This window comes from Triplophysa rosa, linkage group LG7 (assembly GCF_024868665.1).
Source record: "Triplophysa rosa linkage group LG7, Trosa_1v2, whole genome shotgun sequence".
In the NCBI taxonomy this organism is placed as follows: Eukaryota; Metazoa; Chordata; class Actinopteri; order Cypriniformes; family Nemacheilidae; genus Triplophysa; species Triplophysa rosa.
Genome location: NC_079896.1, coordinates 19736294 through 19758513, shown reverse-complemented (window position 1 = coordinate 19758513; position 22220 = coordinate 19736294). Strand labels below are relative to the sequence as shown.

The 22220-nt window shown below is 39.1% G+C and overlaps 1 protein-coding gene across 1 annotated transcript; it reads right to left on the bottom strand.

Annotated features, from left to right (window-relative positions):
• Positions 1-5521: 5521 nt before the first annotated feature.
• igfbp5a (insulin-like growth factor binding protein 5a) lies at positions 5522-15565 on the bottom strand. The gene is made up of 4 exons (XM_057338826.1): positions 14435-15565; positions 12925-13130; positions 8926-9045; positions 5522-8806 (listed from the first exon to the last, which is right to left on the bottom strand). Exons 1-4 carry the CDS (start codon positions 14766-14768, stop codon positions 8672-8674), a joined length of 795 nt encoding a protein of 264 aa, XP_057194809.1. The 5' UTR covers positions 14769-15565; the 3' UTR covers positions 5522-8671.
• Positions 15566-22220: the final 6655 nt, after the last annotated feature.

Here is a 22220-nt window from a genome sequence, read left to right as displayed (position 1 = left end):
TGATCCTCTTTAAAGAGCAAGTAACACCTACAAATCAGAACAACTATAATAGGTGAGCACCACAGTGTAATACTGTATGAAACAAGACACTAGAAATCTTAAAGCAACACTTTGTAGTTTTTTTTACCTTAAAATAATGTCTCTAAAATTATTTCAGTGATAGAACAACTCTTAACTGGGCGGATTCTACTCACTTTACTACCCAAGCAGCCTCATAGCGACTACAACCACACTCTGTAAGTTCTGTGTTCGGGTCGGTACATCCCCTGCCTGCAGAAGAGTGAGACATGGGGCCCTATTGTACACCTGGCGCGACTCGGCGCAAGGCGCAGCGCAAGTGTTTTTGCTAGTTTCCGCCCGATGCAGTTCTCATTTTCCCGTCCGGCACCGCATTGTTTAAATAGCAAATGCATTTGTGCGCCCATGGGCGTGTTGGTCTAAAAAAGAGGTGTGCTCAGGGGCATTGTTGGCGCGTTGCTATTTTGAGGAATTGAAATTAGACTGCGCCATAGACCAACTCAAATAATGCCATTTTATTTGTCATTAGTAGAAAATGTGCCTCTGGGCGGGTCCACATACAACGCGCTTTAACTTTACTTATTACACAGAGGGAAGCGCAGCAGCACGCAAACATGCCAAATATAAAAATAAATGGATTACAATGTAAAAGATTATTATTGTGTACATAAAGATAAAAATCTGGCTTGTCATGTAGATGATCTGCTCACACGCTTTAACCTCTGTCATGTCAGACACATGTGTTTTATGTGGAGAGAAGGGCATGGCATTGTTCAGACAAACCTCACGCACGAGCAGATGCGTTTCCTCTCTAGAGAAGCATCCAGTCTTTGCTCTTGCAAATTCTGCCGAATAAGTAGCGAATCTGCCATGGCGCGAGCGCAACTGGCTCTTAAAGGGAATGAGAGATGAGACTGATTGGTGTACTGCACGTTACGCCCAAAAACCACCCATTACTCATTAAGAGAATCGGGACAACCCGTTTAGACCATGCGCCCGGGCGTGCCGACCGTTTTCCTGTCGTTAAATTAGCAAAAGTGGATTCGGACACGCCCTGAGTGCACCTGCGCTGTGCGCTTTAAACCATGCACTTACACTGCGTTCCAAATTATTATGCAAATTGGATTTAAGTGTCGTAAACATTTAATTTTATATTGTTCAATTAAACTTATGGATGGTATTGTGTCTCAGTGCTCTTTGGATCACTGAAATCAATCTCAGACACCTGTGATAAGTAGTTTGCCAGGTGAGCCCAATTAAAGGAAAACTACTTAAGAAGGACGTTCCACATTATTAAGCAGGCCACAGGTTTCAAGCAATATGGGAAAGAAAAAGGATCTGTCTGCTGCCGAAAAGCGTCAAATAGTGCAATGTCTTGGACAAGGTATGAAAACATTAGATATTTCACGAAAGCTTAAGCGACATCATCGTACTGTGAAGACATTTGTGGCTGATTCAGAGCACAGAAGGGTTCGTGCAGATAAAGGCAGAATGAGGAAGGTTTCTTCCAGACAAATTCATCGGATTAAGAGAGCAGCTGCAAAAATGCCATTGCAAAGCAGCAAACAGGTATTTGAAGCTGCTGGTGCCTCGGGAGTCCCGAAAACCTCAAGGTGTAGGATCCTCCAGATGCTTGCAGTTGTGCATAAACCTACTATTCGGCCACCCCTAACCAATGCTCACAAGCAGAAACGGTTGCAGTGGGCCCACACATACATGAAGACTAATTTTCAAACAGTCTTGTTTACTGATGAGTGCCGTGCAACCCTGGATGGTCCAGATGGATGGAGTAGTGGATGGTTGGTGGATGGCCACCATGTCCCAACAAGGCTGCGACGTCAGCAAGGAGGTGGCGGAGTCATGTTTTGGGCTGGAATCATGGGGAGACAGCTGGTGGGCCCCTTTAGGGTCCCTGAAGGTGTGAAAATGAACTCTGCAAGGTATGTAGAGTTTCTGACTGAGCACTTTCTTCCATGGTACAAAAAGAAGAACCATGCCTTCCGTAGCAAAATCATCTTCATGCATGACAATGCACCATCTCATGCTGCAAAGAATACCTCTGTGTCATTGGCTGCTATGGGCATAAAAGGAGAGAAACTCATGGTGTGGCCACCATCCTCCCCTGACCTCAACCCTATTGAGAACCTTTGGAGCATCCTCAAGCGAAAGATCTATGATGGTGGGAGGCAGTTAGCATCAAAACAGCAGCTCTGGGAGGCTATTCTGACATCCTGCAAAGAAATTCAATCAGAAACTATCCAAAAACTCACAAGTTCAATGGATGCAAGAATTGTGAAGGTGATATCAAAGAAGGGGTCCTATGTTAACATGTAACTTGCCCTGTTAGGATGTTTTTGATTGAAATAGCTTTTGATTTCAGTAAATATGACCTCCTAATGCTGCAAATTCAACAAATGACCATTTTCAGTTTTTTACAACCTATGAAATGTTTTCAAACTCTGTTGTGCATAATAATTTGGAACAGTGCATTTTGAGTTTTTCATTTTTTAAATAAATACTGTTGTCAGTGGGAGGTTTGTTCAATAAAATTCCAAATGTACCCTAACTGTTGATTACTTGAAAATTATACTGACTGTCATTTGCATCGACAAATTAGGAAAACCAGAGAAAGATATCATTTGCATAATAATTTGGAACCCAGTGTAGATCGTGAAAATAGGGCCCATGGTTTCTAAATTACGTTTCGCCGGTTCCATCAGCTTAGTAAACAAATTCATGTGTATCGGGCTGCCCACGGGGAAGCTTATACAGCCACATTATTTACAACACTAGTAACAGACAATTGCACTTATCAACCACATGGGGGAACCGTGAGCAAATGTTCTATAGTGTTGCTTTAAGTTCCGTGTTCCAAGTCACTTCTATGAAATCTTCTCCAAAGTCTTATACAGTACACATTTTAGTCTTAAAAAATATATATATATTAGTGAGTGTTACCAGTCCTACTCACCCCGCTCTGCGCGGGCCTCGAACCAGCATCAGTCCAGATGGGAGACCGCAACCTCTAGCATGTCGCTAGAGCGTCTCTGTTGGTCAGGGAGTGAGGTTTATCTTGCACAGCTTTCTCTTGCTGGCCTCCGTTACACTCACCCCCCATCACTCATCACAAACCTCACTCCCATCCGGGTCACGGCACCATGCACTGTTACCGGTCCTACTCGCCCCGCTCTGCGTCGGTCCACATGGGAGACGAGCGCTCTAACGAGGAGGCTAAAGACCTCAGCCTCTAGCGTCTGTCGCTAGAGCGTCTCTGTAGGTCGGGGAGTGAGGTTTGCCAGCTCTCTCTCGCTGGCCTCCGTTACATGAGGTCAGATTTAAAGTTCTGCACTGTGCCAGTGAATGCACCAGTATTTAATCAAAATTCTTAATGGGTCATCTAAGAAAAAATTTATACACAGATTGTGCTCTGATACAATAAATTTCCCATTTATATGTATAGCATCATATTTATTAAACCAATGCTTTGTCTTTACAAAATAGAAAGAATAAGAGACACAAATTAAATATTACACACTGATATGTCATACAACGCGCTTTGGCTCTCCATATTCAACTTGATTTGAAAGGTATTGAATTGAGTAGAATAAGATTGTCACGGTCCTGCCTTCTTGTTCATGAATTTCTAGTCGTGTGGCAGGATCGGGACAGAGCCCTTAGGTTTTATGTGAGAAAGCCATGGGTTGTTTACGTTTTTACATCTCATGTGCTTTCTCGTGTCTTGTCATTGGCCCCGCCCCTCTCGTTCCTTGTATAGCTTTCCACCCATGTCCCATTACCCTCACCTGTCCCTCGTTATTATCCTTTGTTTGTCTACCTATATAATGCCCTCACGTTTCATTGTCCTGTGCTTGTTGATTGTATGTGCTGCGTTTTTTCATGTCTTCTTGTCACAGTAAGTCTAGTCAGTGTTGTCTTAAGTCTAGTTTATTTAGTTTAGTGTTCCTGTCTAGTCTGTTATTATATCCCCTCTGTTTTGTTTTACCCCCTCGTGGGTTTTTGTTTTGTTTTATTTTTTGTTAAATAAAAGTCTGTTAACCCCTTCACCTCTGGCTGCCTGCAATTGGGTTCTTCTCCTCACAGTTCGTGACAGAATCAACGAGCCAAATACAGAACGCTGTAGGCAGCTTGGGCACTAGACGGTCCCACCAAGCCCGCCTCCTCTGCGGCATTCGTCAGGGGAACACGGACATCGAGGACTACCTGAATAGGTTCCTGGATGCCGCAGAGGAGGATGTCTTCGGGGAGGAGGTGGCGGTGCTTTTTAACGCTGGTCTCAGGGACCCCCTGTCGCGGGCGGAGATGTGGTCGTTGAGACTGCTGGACTTCGATGTCGTGTGGCGGTACGTCATGAACCGACCGGAGTCCAGGGTCTCAACGCAACACAGCCATCCATCTCCGCTGGCTGCCATACAGGAGGGTCAGACCCTGCAGATCGGGATTATGGGCATCGCCATACCGCTCTCCTCACCCCCTGCAACCTCTCCACCAGTCAACCTTGGTGGCAAGCGGGGGAGATGTGAGTCCTGGGGGTCCACCTCGGAGGAGTCCCAGCCGGAGCCAGCTGTGCCTTTTACCTCCTTCCTTCAGCCAACCTCCAGGCGGGCGGCTCGGCTGAAGAAAAAGAGGCAGCGGCGAGCAGCGCGGGCTCCATCCCAGCCGGTGCAGCAGCCGGCGCAGCAGCCTGCGTCCCGCCCGGTGCAGCAGCCGGCGTCCAGTCCGGGGCAGCCGGCCTTCCAGCCGGCAACGCAGTCGGCTCCCAGCCTTGTGTGGCCGGCCTTCCAGCTGGCGCCCAGCCTTGTCCCCCCAGGACTTCCTCCCCTAAGTCCCCCAGAACTCCGCGCCCTCAAGCGCAATCAGGGACTAAGACTGTTCCCCCTACAAACCCTTGTCTGTCCCCACCCCCCTCCCATGTTTGTTATTTTTATTGTCACACCCCAACCCGTTCATTATTCTTGCTTGTCTGCCTCTTGTTTTGTTCACCATGTTCGTTTGGTTCTTGTCTAGGTCCCAGTCTGTCATGTCTTGTTAGTCAACAAGTTGTTGTTCATTGGGGGGGGTGGGGGGGCTCTGTCACGGTCCTGCCTTGTTCATGAATTTCTAGTCGTGTGGCAGGATCGGGACAGAGCCCTTAGGTTTTATGTGAGAAAGCCATGGGTTGTTTACGTTTTTACATCTCATGTGCTTTCTCATGTCTTGTCATTGGCCCCGCCCCTCTCGTTCCTTGTATAGCTTTCCACTCGTGTCCCATTACCCTCACCTGTCCCTCGTTATTATCCTTTGTTTGTCTACCTATATAATGCCCTCACGTTTCATTGTCCTGTGCTTGTTGATTGTATGTGCTGCGTTTTTTCATGTCTTCTTGTCACAGTAAGTCTAGTCAGTGTTGTCTTAAGTCTAGTTTATTTAGTTTAGTGTTCCTGTCTAGTCTGTTATTATATCCCCTCTGTTTTGTTGTTTTACCCCCTCTTGGGTTTTTGTTTTGTTTTGTTTTATTTTGTTAAATAAAAGTCTGTGTTAACCCCTTCACCTCTGGCTGCCTGCAATTGGGTTCTTCTCACAGTTTGTGACAAAGATATTCTAAAGGAAAAATATACCATAGTTCTTATATTTTTAAGTCAGATTTGGCCAGTATTCATTTTATTTCCAATTCTACAACCCTGCCCTGCAAAGCTTGTCACACAGGTCTGCTTCGCAGTTCACACTGATGTTTCACACAAGATCAAGCCTACCTAAGCATAGAGTTTTATCAGAAGAAATCTGATATTTTGGGATTAGGTTGAAATAAAAGTATGAGTCATAAAGTATGAGTCAATATGAGTCAATCTGAGGTATTATTTATATTAAACACATATGCTTCTACAGTTCCGATTCCCACAATTCTACAGTTGAACAGTTTCTTCAGGGACAATTGAGAACAATTATGAATTGACAAAAAACATTATTATTTTATTAATCTAAATTATTATTAATTTATTAATTATAAATTGTTATTTGGAAAACATTCTGTGGGCAAGGACCTACAAAACACTTTGATCTCACCAGGTCTTCTTTAAAGAGCTTGAAGTTTAAATCTATACTTCTGAATACTATAGGTCACATCTTAGTGTTTGTGCCTTTTTTGAAAACCCAATGTAAAGATACAAAATAGAATACTGAGATAAGAAGACCCTGAAGAGATAAAGACAGGGTATGAGAAGAGAAGATGGCTGGTTGGTTAATGTATGTTAATAATGCATCTCCCTTACTTCATGGAAAGTTATCTAGACCCCCCCCCAACATTTCTGCAGAGGAAAAGCTGATTCTTCTAGATTTCTTTCATTTTTTTAAATGTATTGTTATAATATGAACTGAGTTTTATTCTTATCGGCTAGGTGATATTGCAGGACAGTAAGCTTATTACCTAAGATCTGGAGTAAAGTAGTGGAATACATGCAAGCAACTCATTCAAATTGAACACTTGGGTGCAAAATAACTAAAATCAGAAAGTGTATGAGAAATTGTAGGGACAAAAGCATCTAGCCTTTTTGTAAGTGTAGTAATAAGCTTAGGATACAGTGAAAAAAAATCTTCAAATACATTTCTACCTTAATCATAAAATCATACCAAGAAATACACATTGATTTTGAGATATACAGTACATCACAATTTGTTTTAATGTGACAGGTGATTTTGAAGATAACTACAGGATTTGATAACTGGTGCTTATATTGTCTGAGGTGTTTAAAGGTGCATGGATACATACACTACTTTTCAGACGTTTGGAATCACTTTGCAAAACGTTTTCGAGTTTTTCAATTAAACTGATGTTTCCGTTTACCAAGGTAACTGGTAACTGATCAAAAAGCAGTCAAATACATTATTATTAGAGATTCACCGATATATCAGCCAATAATCAGTATCTGCCGATAAAAGCTATTTTGATGATCCCGATCATTATATGAATTAATAACATTCAGAAAGTTAAGAAATGTTAACTTAATCTTCGGAAAGGCTATAGGCATCTGCAGATATCACTCTGAATAATCTGCTATCGGTGGAGAAATTTAGTATCGATGGATCTCTAATTATTATAAAACATATATTTACTGTCATTGATGCTGATTGGTCAATGGTCAAAGTTAATTTACAATAAAGCATTGCAATGGCCTTATCACTGAGCTACTGTTTGTATAACTGTGCCGCACATGTCGCTGATTGTTATTTCATTATTTTTTGTTGCATGTGAAAACAGTTAGATAAGTTAAAAAAATAAAAATAATTACCCACAAGCCAACCACACCATAGAACTGCTATAGAATAAAATAGAATATCTCAATAAACAGTTGGAAAGGTCTGCACAGCTTCTTAAAGATTCTAAGATGAACAAAATATTAACCAGCAAGAATGCAGTTTGTTCATTTTTACATGTATACCACAGTGTTGTTAAAGCGGCCGTGCAACGGTGTTTCATGCATTCTGACTTCTTTACAATGTTAAGCGTGTTGTCTTCTCATGCTTAACATGGTCAACTTGTCAAAAAACGAGTAGGGCGTATTACGTAGTATTTCTGTTCTCGATACACTCCCCCAGCGATCGTACAGGTTTCGGAAAGTTTTTTTCGAACATATAAAACTGTTTCGTAACAATTTTTCTTAGTCCCTATTGGACAATTCTCCCGGAAAAGCACGCGGTACGCCCACGCGGCAGCAAGGAGACCAGGAGAAGGAGCATGCGCAGACGTCACTTTCACTTGTGTGCAGGAGAGAGAGAGAGCATACGTTCGCGAAGTTCAAGTGTTTGTTTGTTCACTGCATTTGGGTGATGAATGTTATATAAACGGTGGATATAACGCTGGATTTGGAGATCGTTTGAAACTAATATATGGTGCCGTCCCAGCGCTAAAAGATGCCGGACATGAACCGCATGCGGTGAGTGAAACTGATGTCTGTGTTTTGTTGGCAATGGATGCACATGTGCTTTAGTTCAGCCTACCCCTCCCCCCGCATGCACCGTATGCTTTCGGAAATAATCGTACAGCTGTATCTATCTTTTATAAATGTAATCAAACTAAATACTCTTCGAAGATACGAAGTATGCAATACTACTCTATACTGTAGGTACTCAAGATTAATATGAGATTGGCAGAAACCGCGCGTGTTATGGCCGCTTTAAATGCTTGAATTTGATTGGCTGACTGATGTTCAGAAGTTTTAATTATTTCCTAATAATGAATGAAGTAGTTCCAAGTTTGTTGAACACATTACAGTTCTTTATTACACAGTGCTCTGGAATACTTCATTCTGATATTTACAGATAAATTAAATATTAATAATGACAGCATTTATGAGATTATCTTTACAATTTATTAAATAAAGTCCCATCATTATACAGTATCTTATATAAATAGTCATTTGTAACATAATGTCTTGACTGCAATTCTTGATCAGTTTAATTTATGATCAGTTTAATCATTACTATCATCATTTATTTTAAAAACATACAACCTTTGTAGTGATTCCACACTTGTGAATGGTAGTGTCTAGAGGGATTCTGTCATTAGGACATATGTTTGAAAATAAGGGATGACACGCAATTGACCTAATATGGCAGACAAGGGTGAGTGTATGGCCCTGTCATAGGTGAACAAATTGTCTCACTGGTTGCTTCTGTTGTTCTCGAGATCTTTGCACTGGATGTAACCTCCACTGTAGTCAGTCCCTGGCATTTGAACTCCATTCTTATCCACACACCAGCAGATTCCCCGTCTACGCCCCCTGGATGGTTTACACTGTGAAAGATACGGACAAAGAGATGTAAACTGATCTTGCCCTCAGTCAAGATGTTTATAGCAAAGAATACTTTCCGGTAGCTAAGCACATTATAAAAGTGCTGAAGTGCAGAGCTAACCTGTTTGCGCTTGAAAAATCCTTTTTTGTCACAGTTGGGCAGGTAGAGTGAAAGAGCCATGACTCTGGAGGTGTCCTTCATCCTTAGGACAATTTCATCTAGCTTCCTTCGGCATGGACCCTACAGCAACCACAGAAATGTGAAAACAAGAAGAACTGACAATGAAAGGTGTTAGACATTATGAGTACCCCACATGATTTTCACTGCAATTTCATAGGAACAAGACAAAGGACAATTAGCATTAATATAAATATTTAATTCCACTTTTCTAAAGTGTTAAATTTGGGAGTCAGTATCTAATAAAACTGTTTCAGCAAATTTTGGCAGCAAAATCATAAAATTTACCCAAATTTGGCAATTCAGTTTGCCAAAGAACATTCTGGAATGTAGATTCAGCATCAATATCATCACTAGAAACTGTATTAAAATGCCTTTGTTAAATTGGTTTTATATAGCATCCTCCTAAACCAGGGGTGTCAAACTCGATTTCATCCTGGGCCACATCAGTATTATGGTTGCTCTCAAAGGGCCGGTTGTAACTGTAAGACTATATAAATGTATCTCTCACACTGCATAATTACATCTGCATTTAATTACTCCTTTTGGTAATAACTCAATTAATACCCAGTTTTGACAGTAAAAGACCAGTAAAATAAAGTGTATTCAAGTGTACAACTATTGTACAGTTTATTATTAAAAAAATAAAAGACTTGTTTCTGTATGAACACATAGTTGGTCTGCATAGTGTTTCTTGACAAGCTAACATTTTTAAACGCCTTTCTGGTCAGGGCACACTTGCTCACATATCTTCAGCAAACACTGCTTTAAAAATGTACCTTCTGAAAAACACTTGGTAACTCGGGCGATTTCTTCAGCCACAATAAAGCTGGCTTTCACGGCTGCATCACTTTTTTGCAGAAGCATTTGCAAACAAATTCTGCCAAAAATTTAAGTTTTTTTCAAGTCTTGTACCTTTTGTTGCTTTTCTTGGTGACTAAGGTTAGCATATACTTTGCTCCGTGTTTGGTTTCGAAGAGCCGACGTAAATTGTACTGTATTCTTTAAGCACAGCCACCCCTGTTGAAAAAAACAGTATATGCTGGGTTAGGTATGTTTTGATGCTGGTGGGACCAGCTTAAACCAGCTATGGACCAGCACATGACCAGCTAAACCAGCACAAACCAGCATCAAAACATACCAAACCAGCATATGCTGTTTTTTTTAACAGGGATGATCTCCTGGCAAAGACGACACACCGGCTTGTTTCCATTAAGCACAAACATGTATTTGCTTTCCCATCCCTCTTGAAATAGCCTCCCCTCTGCATCAATTCTTCTTTGTTTGATGTAATCTAATTAATATTTATATATCATATCACTCACTTATTACACGGCTCGTTGGAATGCTTGATTCTGATTAGCCAGTCGCCACATTTGCAGGTTCGTTATTCCCAGATAACAACCTCTCAAAACTAATAACACAGTGCAACCCGGACGCAACAAATCATTTTGACAGGTTTTTTTGACAAATTAAATATAAATATGTCTTTTAATAACATATATGACATTACATTTACAAATTATTAAACCAAATTGAATGTTCGTGACATCTGAACGTCGTTTCTTACCTTAAAACTGAAAGTAAACAGCTTTTCCTGTTAGGTCTGCATTCAGTAAAAATGAGCTAATGAAATATTTCAAATTCACATTTCATGTCCAGTTTTTTTCTCATGTGGCAAGTATCCTGTGTAATAAGCCGGATAATGTACAAGCAGCCGGCTGTTATCGCGAAATAAGCCCCTCCCGTGTGAAACAAGAAACAACCTGATCACACTGGAGGGGCTTATTTCTGCGATATATACGGACATTGCCACCTACTGGCTAGATGTCGTCATCGCGCAGGTAATAAAGTTGAGTTGCATTTTCAGGTCGTGGACATAAAATGTATAATAACAATACAATAATTTGTAAGCTCTCGCGGGCCACATAAAATGAGGGGGCGGGCCGGATTTGGCCCGCGGGCCTTGTATTTGACACGTGTCCTAAACTATCTTAGAAGCACAAAATACAGAAGATTGTCTCTATTTGATATTCTTGTTTCAGCCTATGTTGTGTTTATGTTCAATGATGCAAAAGCACAATGCAAGAGAGACATGTGCCTATCATCTAAACGTTGACTCAGCTATTTTATTATATTATATATATATGTTCCATATATTATGTGCGGGTGCAGCATGAAAACAGAGTTGAAAATATTGTAATTATGAATTCTGAGCACATGAACAACCAAATCTTTATTTACAGTACAAGGGTAACTCTGAATTAGATTATACAGGAGTTGCTGAGCATGTTGATTTCCAACACGATGGAAAGCAAATCTGGTGTCAATATAATGAATGACTTTGCAAACTTATTTAAAGGAGTCATATGACACGGCTAAAATGAATATTATCGTTTGTTTTAGATGTAATGCAATGTGTATACACGATTTAAGGTTAAAAAACGCTGTATTTTCCACATACCGTGCATGTTTGTATCTCCTCTTTGCTCCGCCTCTCTGAAACACGCTGATTTTTTACAAAGCTCATCGCTCTGAAAAGCGAGGTGTGCTATGATTGGCCAGTTAACCAGTGCGTAGTGATTGGTCGAATACTGCAAGCGTGTGACGGAAATGTAACGCCTCTTACCATATTCGGAACATCAGGTTCCAAAGCAATTTTACTGACAGGTGATAAAATGTCATCGGTACTTTCCTTATCAATTCGAGCCCGAATCTGATCCGGAAAATGAAGATGACTTGAGCAGGATGTAAAGGATTGGTAAGGTTTTTTAAAAATATATTATGTTAAATAGTTAAAAACTATAGCTAACTGTTTTACCTTTTATATACGGCTTTATAAAGATTTGCCGTTAGTGATCAACCAGTGTTACGCCATGTCTCGTCGCAACTCAACAAAGACAATAAACCCCATTATAAACACGACATTTGTTGCCTCTAGTTGGAACATAATTACAGATTATTAGGACTTATGTTGTCTTTTTTCATGTCTGCATTTGCCGATCACACAAAGAAACAACATGCGCTACAAACGACAAACTCAACTCGCGTTAGTCCGTAACAAAGTCTTTTACAATCAAAATATACTTACAGGCTGCGAATCTGAAGCGCCAGACTGTCATTGCGAAGTTGTAATGGTTGGAATTTCCCCACTTTTTAACAAAAGCTTTCGTGCACAGCCGGCCTTGATCTCTCCCAGGTTCATGAAGCAATCATCTGTGAAATGCGCTGCACACACTTGAATATTCGGATTGTACTGTTCTGGAACAGTATTATAAATAAAATGTAACCATTCGTTTTTAGTTGTCTCATCTTTTGGAAGGGAAAACAAAGAGGCTTTCTTTTCACAACGAAACACACAGCGTCTCCACGACATGGCTGCGGTGGCGACGATACAATGAGATTTACAAGTACGCCCACCTTACTTGCGTATAGATTTGGGCGGTCTTAGTCAAGTCATACCACGAAATGACGTAGATTTGTAGGGGTGTGGTTACACGAGGCGTTTCAGGCAGGTCTGGGTGAGCACTCGCTTTTAGATAGAATGCATCTTTTGTTCCGACACTTTAATTTTTGCAATTTTATGTGTCTAATACATGCATGGGCAACTTATAACACACCAAAGACAAAACACGTATTCACGCCATATGACCCCTTTAACATGCTGTATTTCAGTCATTTTAAATGTGCAATATATGCAACAACTTATAAAAGGAATTTTTTTTTAGATATCAATGTATACATGATTGGAAAAGAATCAATCCCATTTATGGAACATTTTGCATCTCTTTTGAACATGAACTCTTTGACTCAAGCATGATGTGAAAAGACAGTTTACCCTGTTTTTATTTTGCCTGTTGCTGAGCTATAAAGCAGTGGATAACACAATAAAAACATTACATTTGTACTATTTCACTGATATCAAGCCTTAAACAAACTTACAATCGCAGACTGGTGTTTGTCCATGGCAAAAGGGGAATATTTCATACGGCCCATGGTCCTCAGTTTAGACTGCTGTCTCGTCTTGTCTTTTTGCATGGCCTGAGCTTTTTGGCTGTTAATGTGGGCTCTTGGGAATACTGGAACCTTGGCCTGGGAAAGCAAATCCTCTGTTACCGCAGAAACCAGGTCGTCCTTTGACTCACCATCTAAACAGAAACCACAACTGAGTACAATAGCACGCCAAGAGCTGTACTGTGTATGTTACACATAAGAGCGTTGCTTTAGTTAAGATTTCAGTCTTTGTCCTGGAAGACTCAGTAGCAGAAGGTCATGGAACCTAACAATTCAAGATGAAGTATACTTTTGTTGCATGTCTACCAAGAATCTGAAGCCAGAAAGGAATCGTTCAAGTTATGGTCCTTTTACACTGTCAATGAGCTACAAAGCAATCGGATTATATTCTTTTTTAATAAGAGCATGGCAACGCCAGCAGAGACCATAGACAATACAATCTAGATGTTGCCAGTGAGTCAACTATGTAAGGAAAAGTTTTACCTTATGCAAATGTGGAGTGACTTTTGGGTCAACGTATTGCAGAACATTAGTGAAAAAATGCTATTTATGTAGAAAAATCGCAGCTCCCCTTGTCTTGATGAGTTTATAAAGCCTGATCATCTGGTTCTGTCGATCATTTCAAAATATATGTAGGCCTAATGTATATGAGCAGCATGCTCATTGATTCAACTTTTTTATAATGCAGAGAGCAAATAAAATACAGTTGGAATCTTACAAAAAGTGAAGAAAAAGGATGTATAGTAACACACTGTTAAAATTATTTGTTATTTTAACTGAAAAAATTGTTAATTCAACTTAAAAATATTAGTTAACATAACAATTTTGTATCAAATTCATGCAATAACTATTTTTTTTACTTTGAATTAACTCAACCGTTAAACTAAATTTTAAAGATGAAACTACACGTCAATTTTTGCAGTGCAATATGAAATCGGAATATTTATAAATCTATATACAGTATATATACTGTATATATGTAAGGTCTCATTATACTATTTTAAATCTCAGTAGACCCTTTGTAAATCCTGAAAATAGAAATGTTATAATAATCATAGGTATGCCCAGTATAAGAGTATACTTGCCTTATTTTGAAACCTACCTGTCTGCATAAATTGTTTACTATGATCATTTATTTAATTTTACGCTAGCAAAAAAAATCTGTAGATTAGACAGATTTCCTAACTAAAATTGCCAGTATTTGCACATATTGCACGTAGCACAAATTGTACAGTAAGGAACACTTTAAATGTTATATAAAGTTTATATATATAGCCTAACACCGTCTAAAATCGCATATTCGAAAGATGGAAAATATGTGTTCTCTTTCTTGTTCTTGTAGCCTACGTTCACGTATTGTACAAATGGCAATAAATGAACAGAGACACAGACTCGTATTGTCAACTTTTTCCTACATCCAAGAATCTATCAAACGTACGTTTTAGAATAGCAGGTGGTTTATATGTTTTCTCGTTCATGCAAACCCCTTTGCCGTTAAGCAGAGCGTGAAGTGGTTTTTCCTCCCCGTTCCGAGGCAGGCAGCGCAATCCCTGTCCGCATGTGCCCGTGTAGACTCCACACGCGTGCCCTTTAGTCAGCGCGCAGGTCAAGCAGCAGCCGCAGCCGGGCTCCTTCACCACCTGACACCCAACCGGTACTGGAGGACACATGGACATCGTCTTCTGATCGCACGGCTCACAGGGCACGTAAGAAGCAGAGCAGCTGGGCAGTCCCCATACCAATGACATCAAAGCACAAAAACTTAGCAACATGGTCGTCAGGTAGTGTCTATTCAGCCTGCCTTTATTTAAAAAACAGGATGTAGCGCCTGGTCAAAGCAAAGAAGTTCGTTGTTAAAATGTCAAATGCTCTCCTTTTCTCTCACCCCTTAATACAATCCAATGATGCACAGAATGCTGTCATCTATAGCCTATGTCCTGAGATGCAACTGGATCAGTAGAAATCAGAGAACAACAGACCTATACGAAATACCTATGTTTAACCCTATATTCAATATAATATCAGATGTTTCAGTCCGAGGTCCTACAGTGCAATCAAGCGAAGAATCTTTCCGTACGAGAGCTGCTGTTAATCGCTGCCTACGTGAACAGCGGTGAAGGAGAGTGCACTTCATTTATAGGTGCTGCTGTTTCTTGGGCGGGTCCTGACGTGATGCGGTGCATTTATGAATTTGGTGCAGTCTTACAAATAAAGCAACATAGAAATCGAAAGTAGAAAAAATAAGTGCAGGAAATCACCAAAGCAAGATGATTTCAATGACTGGACATTCAGAACACCTTTGGCTAAGGTCTCGTGTACTTACGTCATTGAATCTGAGGGTGGCGCTCTAATGTTCATTGTCAGGCTCGACAATGATATACAGTATAATGCTGCCTTAGAAATGCACAATATATATTATTATACCACGGGGCTGTTGAGTGCTTCATTCTGATTGGCTGACGAACGTTCTAAAGGAGTGCATTATTTTTCAGGAAACTCACACCTATGAAGTACACTCAGATCTGCCCACTGCAAATGGCCTGTCGTAAGAAATGTTTACAGACATTCATATATTTTAGAACAGTGAAATATAAGAAACATAGACTCACTTACAGTTGGAGTGAATTGTTACCTTGTTCAGCTGTGTGTGTGTTGAGGTATTTAGGTTACAAATGGTTAATAACACTTCAAGTAATAACCTTAGACTGTCCTTCATGTCCCTTTTCACCTTACCCGAATCTAGACTCCCTTGGAGTTTGAGCAATTTCCATACCAGAATACACCAAATGCTGTTGCCAGGATACTGCAGAGAAAAAGCATGGCTGCAATGTCACCATGATGATTCAATACCTGCAGAGTGGGACCTAATCTAATAGTAAATTTGATGAAGTACAGATGTTTGTAAGTCTCCAATAAGAAATGAATTTACTTACGAGGCCTGTGGAGTGCAGCATTATTGGGGTGTATTGAATTACTTGTCTATTATGTGTCAAGAAGTCTGTTAATGCAAATTTGTAAATGTCTGGAATAAATTTACTGAATCATCAGATGAAAAAAGCCATAAAGAAGAGGTTAAAAGCTAACTGTAATCGAGTGATAACGGCAAAATGTTCTCAGAAGCATTCTTTTAAGTGGACTTTTGCAAGATTACATTAAAAATGTGTAATTAATGTAAAAATATTAATATTTATTTTATTTGAGGAATATTCAAGGGCAATCCCATGCATAGGTAAAACCTTTGCATTAGGGCTGTGCCGATAAACGATATCATATCGAATCGCGATAGAATGTATTTCAAAAACGATGATAAGCTATTGGCATTTTGACTCGATATGGATTAATCTTACAGTCAAACAGAACGCAGAAATAAACGCAACAACAGTCAGTCAGCGTGCAACTTTTAGCATGCGCTTCAAAGTACAAAGTCCATTTCATACTGCACTTGGCAAAGAAAACTCAACATGAGGAGGAAAACATGACTGGAAGCGGAAACAAATGTGAAACTAACCTCGAGTTGTCAACACGCGGTTTATCAAGTGTCTTATTTTTTTTTCGCAATCGCCGGTTAAACAAAACAAACTTGAGGCACAATTGCAAGCAAGTTACTTCGAAACTCAAGCACAAACGTTTATATATCCATCGTTAACATATCTGCTAACATGAGCTGGTGCTTATGAAACAAACCAGCGCTGCCCTGTACAGATTAGAGATGTAATGAAGTGAGTTTGTGTGCACATTAAAATATTGAACCTTGTATGTAAGATGCTTGCATGATTAAAGAAATGTACTACAGTTTATGTGAGATGCCTTTTTGAAAGACTAAGGTTCACTGAATGCATTAAATGAATCCCACTACTCGAGCAAGACTTTATTGCAGCGTTATGTATGTGCGCAGGTGCTGAGCCAATAGCGTTCGAATGTACGCAGTAACGGAGCCCTTTCATTGGTTGAATGTACTGAAGGAACACTCCCTTTACTTAACGAGTCAATTGAGTCAAAATGAGACTGAATGAACTGGTACATGTTGTTTATGGCCTAATATCCTCTGTGTTGCAACAGTGCATTCATTTAATTGAATTTTAACTGGTTAAAGGTTAACTTTTGTTAATAAACTGTATTTAAAATAGATTATTTTAAATACAGTTTTGTAATTAAATATATATCGAAATAAATATCGTTATCGATCAATATAGAAAAAAACTATCGAGTTTACTTTTTTGCCATATCGCCCAGCCCTACTTTGCATTGAACTCATGGATCTTGTGTGTTAACTGAGAGTACTCCAGACATTCCTGGGACATCCCCTTAAGAAAATTGAAAATAGTTAACTGCAGTTAAACCATAGCAACCACAAATTAACCCTGGTTTTACTACAGAATTCATAGCTTAACCATTGTAAAACTGTGGTTACACTGACTCCCACCCATAGACAGCAACATAACTGACAGAATGTCAGTTATCCCAATCGCAATTTGCATTGCAATTTACAATTTGCATCCTCTGTTGTGGATTTGAATGTCACAAAACAATTTTTAACAGTAATGTATAAACACTGTAAATACCTAAACAGAGTTTATAAGGACCTGTTTATTGTGGTCAGCGAGGTACCTTGCATGATCATATCATGAACAACATTATTTACATTTAAAATATGTACCTACTATATAGACTGCACTGTTTGAAATAAGAAAACCACAAGGGAGATTTAGTTTATGGCACACACATGCTACAAACAGCCTGTGAAACATAATCTCCCTTTTCATCCACAGTTCGTCTCCATAAACACCTAACATAAAATCTATCCAGTGGGATTACTTCCTTTCATCAACATTTCTCTCTATTTCAGGTTCTTTAGGAGATATAACAATGATGTCTGGGTCAGTCCGACATCATTGATTAAGATGTGCAACACTTTAAACATTGTCAATGTTTAATGAAATTTAAGCCACAAGGACAGTCACAGTGTTGGCACAATGGTACAATGAAACATGACTGACATTTGCCCCACATGGCTGATCTGCATAGACCAAACCATGATTACTGCACATATGATAATATTGTAAAAAAAAACTGACACCCATTTGAAGGGCCACAGTGGTTACTGTCGTGATCTGGTCCCTTGTTATTGTGGATTTTATGTAACTTCCTGTTTCCTGTTTTATTTTGTAGTCCTTTGTAGTTCTGTTGTCTGTTGGTCCCTTGATGATTGTTTCCCTAGGTGTGTTGTTATCTCGTTTTCTCCAATGTATATAAGCCCTAGTGTTTGTTTGTCCTTCGTCAGTCGTTGTTTGGTTGTGATATCATGTCCTTAGTTTTTCATTTGTGGTTTTCTTGTTTCATAAAATAAACTCTGTCAACTGAAACATGTTTGCACATGTAATTAAAATATCTGTAAAATGTATTAAAGCCACAATATGGAATATTTGGACCGCTAGATGGTGCACTTTTGAAACAACAACAAAAGGCGAAGCTAAATGACGTTATGTAGGAGAGTGGAATCATGGGACATGTCGTTTTCACCATCCAGAGGCGTATGGAGATCGCCCATCATGTTCACAGACGAGGTAATGAATTAATTTTTTTTATGTCATCGTAATGAATTAGCTTGCAAGAAACGTGGAATGTAATGCTACGTTAGCCCGCGACTGATATTGGACTTTGTCCATTGATTTGGTAGCGTAATGCTACACAGTTTTACCTGTTTAAAACAGTCATACCGTCGTCTTTAAAAAGTAAATTTGAACGAACCCACAGCATTTACAAGTAACGTTATTGGCTGCTACATATTTTTGTGCGACATATACCTAGTTCATAGGGTAACTGCATTCATAACTATTCAAATAATCTGTGCATGAGTATTTCGTGTACAATAAAAAAAATGTGCTTACCTGTCTATTAAAACACATGCGAGAGCGGAGTCTACGTCGAATCCAAGTTGGTCGCGAAGCTCTCTCCATTTAGAAAACGCCACGCCGATATTAATCCTTGTTTTATTTCTTTGTTTGTCCATAAGCCTGCTTGCCTCATTTGGCCTACATTTACACTTTTTGGGGTTTCCTTTACTCGCCAAAGAGTAATCGTGATCCATAATAACAGAACAACAGATGCTGTGTCCCAGATGCTGTATAACCACTTCCGCATTTGCGTGTTGACATAGTTTCTACAACAGGAAACTGAGGGTAGTGCGGAGCAGCAGATATTAAGTCACTGATATGCGACAAATACAAGGGAAACAAGGGACGGGCCATTATTTTAAATAGGAATTTCTCTGGATTTGCACATTCTTGGGAACATTTGGGATAATGTAAGTACACAACTGCATGAAATATATCACACTGTGCAAGTGATTTTTGGATATTTCATAACAACATTATTTCATATTGTGGCTTTAATACATTTAATATCAATAGTTTACAGAGGTCCTTTTGTCTCAGTAACCTTGACAAACACACCATTATAACCCAGAGCTGATAGAAAAGACCATGGAGATTAAAAAATACTCAAATAAGCAGTTAGAAAATTTTCCATTCATAGAGCAGATTCTTATCAGATTTTCTGAGATATGAGTATTGCCCGACACAAGCAGAGAGAGGGCGTTTTAGATACAAGCCAATAGTAGCTTGTAAACTACTTGTTTTTAGCTCCGTAAACTAAATAGTGTTTAACAGACCATTTCCTCTGAAGTGCTTGATCAGATAGAGGAGTCTTTATTTTGGGAGATTAAATTCTTAGAGATTGATCATTGCATGATACTGGATACAAAAAGGTGCTTTACGGTCGTAGAACAACAATTTTTTGCTAAATGGTTCCATAAAGAACACCCGTAACCTTTCTGGAAAAATATTCTTTAGATCATAAAAATGTAAGTAAGAAATTGTTTTTAAAAGAGCCTATCAGCAAATGGTCCTCTGGGAACCAATAATAAAGCAATAAGCCCCAAGAAGCATTGGGTTACAGTGCATTTTATAACGGCTAAGGGCGTTGCGGCATGACGTGAAGCGGAGTGCCTAAAACCCCCTTAGCTGTTATAAAATGCACTGTAACACACTGCTTCAAGGGGCTTATTGCTTTTATAAAACGGTTATTCCATATGCGTAGCAAGGTTTCATAAAATAAAGTAAATAAAATGATGTTTAGGCTAAGTAATGCGGTCAGCCGTTATAAATCGGGGTATTTTATAACGGCTTAGAACTCGGCTCAGCCAACCAGAATCTAGGACCAGAACTGACCGTTTTATAATGAAAATTCTGTCATCATTTACTCACCCTCTTGTCATTTCAAACCTGTATGACTTTTTCTTCCGCAGAACACAAAAGAAGACATTTTGAAGAACGTTGTTAACAGCCCCCCCATTCACTTGCTTTGGTTACAGTAGAAGTGAATGGGGGGCTGTGCTGTTCTGTTACCAACATTTTTCAAAATATCTTCTTTTGTGTTCTGCAGAAGAAAGAAAGTCATACGGGTTTTATATGACAAGAGGGCATGTAAATGATGACAATTTTCATTTTGAAGGTGAACTACTCCTGTAAGTGTAGCAAACATTCTAAATTATGTTAGGCCTACATATCAATGTTAAAGACTGATAATTTTCTTCGGCAGCTAGAACTCACAAGGAACATTCCCCTATATATGCCAGAATTTAAGATAAGGGCAGAATCAGGAATGTTTATCAGAACGTTGACAATCATTTTCTCAAACACAAGTGTCCACTGTGGAAATATCTGTGGGCAATTCCATGCAAATGTCAATTTTATGAGATGAAAAGTTTTTACCAAACGTTTTAAATAAAAGTTTTCACCAGTCAAATTCGACATTTGGTGTTTTAAGTACCAATGAAGTCTCTCTTAAGTATTTAAAAGTATTTAAAGCTTTCTTTTATTAATTTTGCAATATTTAGCAAATTTTTCATACGTTAATTGTCACATCCGGTCCATATTTTGGGGTATGAAGAGCCATCTCTTCTCCATTTGTTGGGTATTATTGTTTTTGGTTTGGACATTTTAATTGACAGAAATGTTACAAAGTGTGTCGTCTCTCAAAAAACGTGCGTCCTTTGTTGTCACATCCATAACACATTAATTTTCTTAACAGTGTCGTTGGTGTGCCGCCAATTGTCTTAAGCAGGTTTGTGATGAGTTGCTGCCTCCTAGCGGACATAGAACTAAAATACTTATTTTAGCCTACCAGTACTACTGGTAACAATAATCTGTAATAATAATCTGTTGATAAACAGTGATTAAAATTAAAATAGTGCTGTAAAAAGAATCCGTATCAGCTCTGTTCGATGTGTTTCTTTAAACCACATTAAATAACAACAAAATTACAATAGGCTGCATTTTACAGTATATCTCTCAAGTAGGCTATATGCCCCGGTTTCACAGTCAAGGTTTAAGACTAGTCCCAGACTAAAATTAATTTTGAGCTATCTTAACTGAAAATAACTTGCCCGGACATATCTTAAAATATGTCAGTGCCATTGTTTTGTCTCAAGATGCACATCAGTAATGGTTTCTTATAAGGCATTTTAATAAAAGCGACATAAATAGCCTAAATTAACTAAGGCATAGTCCTGTTTTAGGCTAAACCTAAAACCGGGCCTATATTTCTTATGTCTATGAATGGGCAATTCCGTGCAAATGTCAACCTTACCATGAAAAGATTAAAGGTAAAGGTTTTTACTATACTGATAGCACAGTCATGATAGCACAGTAATGTGACACATGTCAACATTTGGTGGTTCAAATACCCATGTGAGGTCTCAAAGTTTAAGCATTTGTTTTATTTTTAGTGTATGATTTTCCATAGTCAGATTAGTGCCAGGATTGTCACATCCATAACGGTACATTTTCCTCCTCATAATTTGGCACATGAAAATTAAAATAAAGTAACTATTATTATCCATATCAAGAACCACCCGTTCTCCATTTGTTAGTGCTTCAGTTGTGCATTTCAATTCATAGAAAGCCTACAAATGCAGGTGTCCTTTTTTGCCACATCCATAACGCATGTTTATTTCCCTTTTTTTATAAACAGATGGTTCAATATATTGGTAACAAATACATTCTCTGAACGTTTATATGTACTAAATAGTTGTGGTTTGTGAAAGGACATTTGCCTGAAAAACCCGGAAATGTATTTTCATTGTGTGGCTTCCCGGATATTTAACATGTATGAATGAAGAGTAATGATCATCACAAAAACTACACAAGTACATCATAGTAGTA

Excerpts from the sequence above, each read along its gene's own strand:
- igfbp5a (XM_057338826.1), bottom strand. The coding sequence starts at position 14,768 with ATGTTGCTAAGTTTTTGTGCTTTGATGTCATTGGTATGGGGACTGCCC. Across the intron at positions 13,131-14,434 it reads ACCACCTGCTATTCTAAAAC|ATGGTGAGTCAAAGGACGAC; the intron begins GTACGTTTGATA and ends GTTTCTGTTTAG. Across the intron at positions 9,046-12,924 it reads ACAAACACCAGTCTGCGATT|GGTCCATGCCGAAGGAAGCT; the intron begins GTAAGTTTGTTT and ends TGGTTGCTGTAG.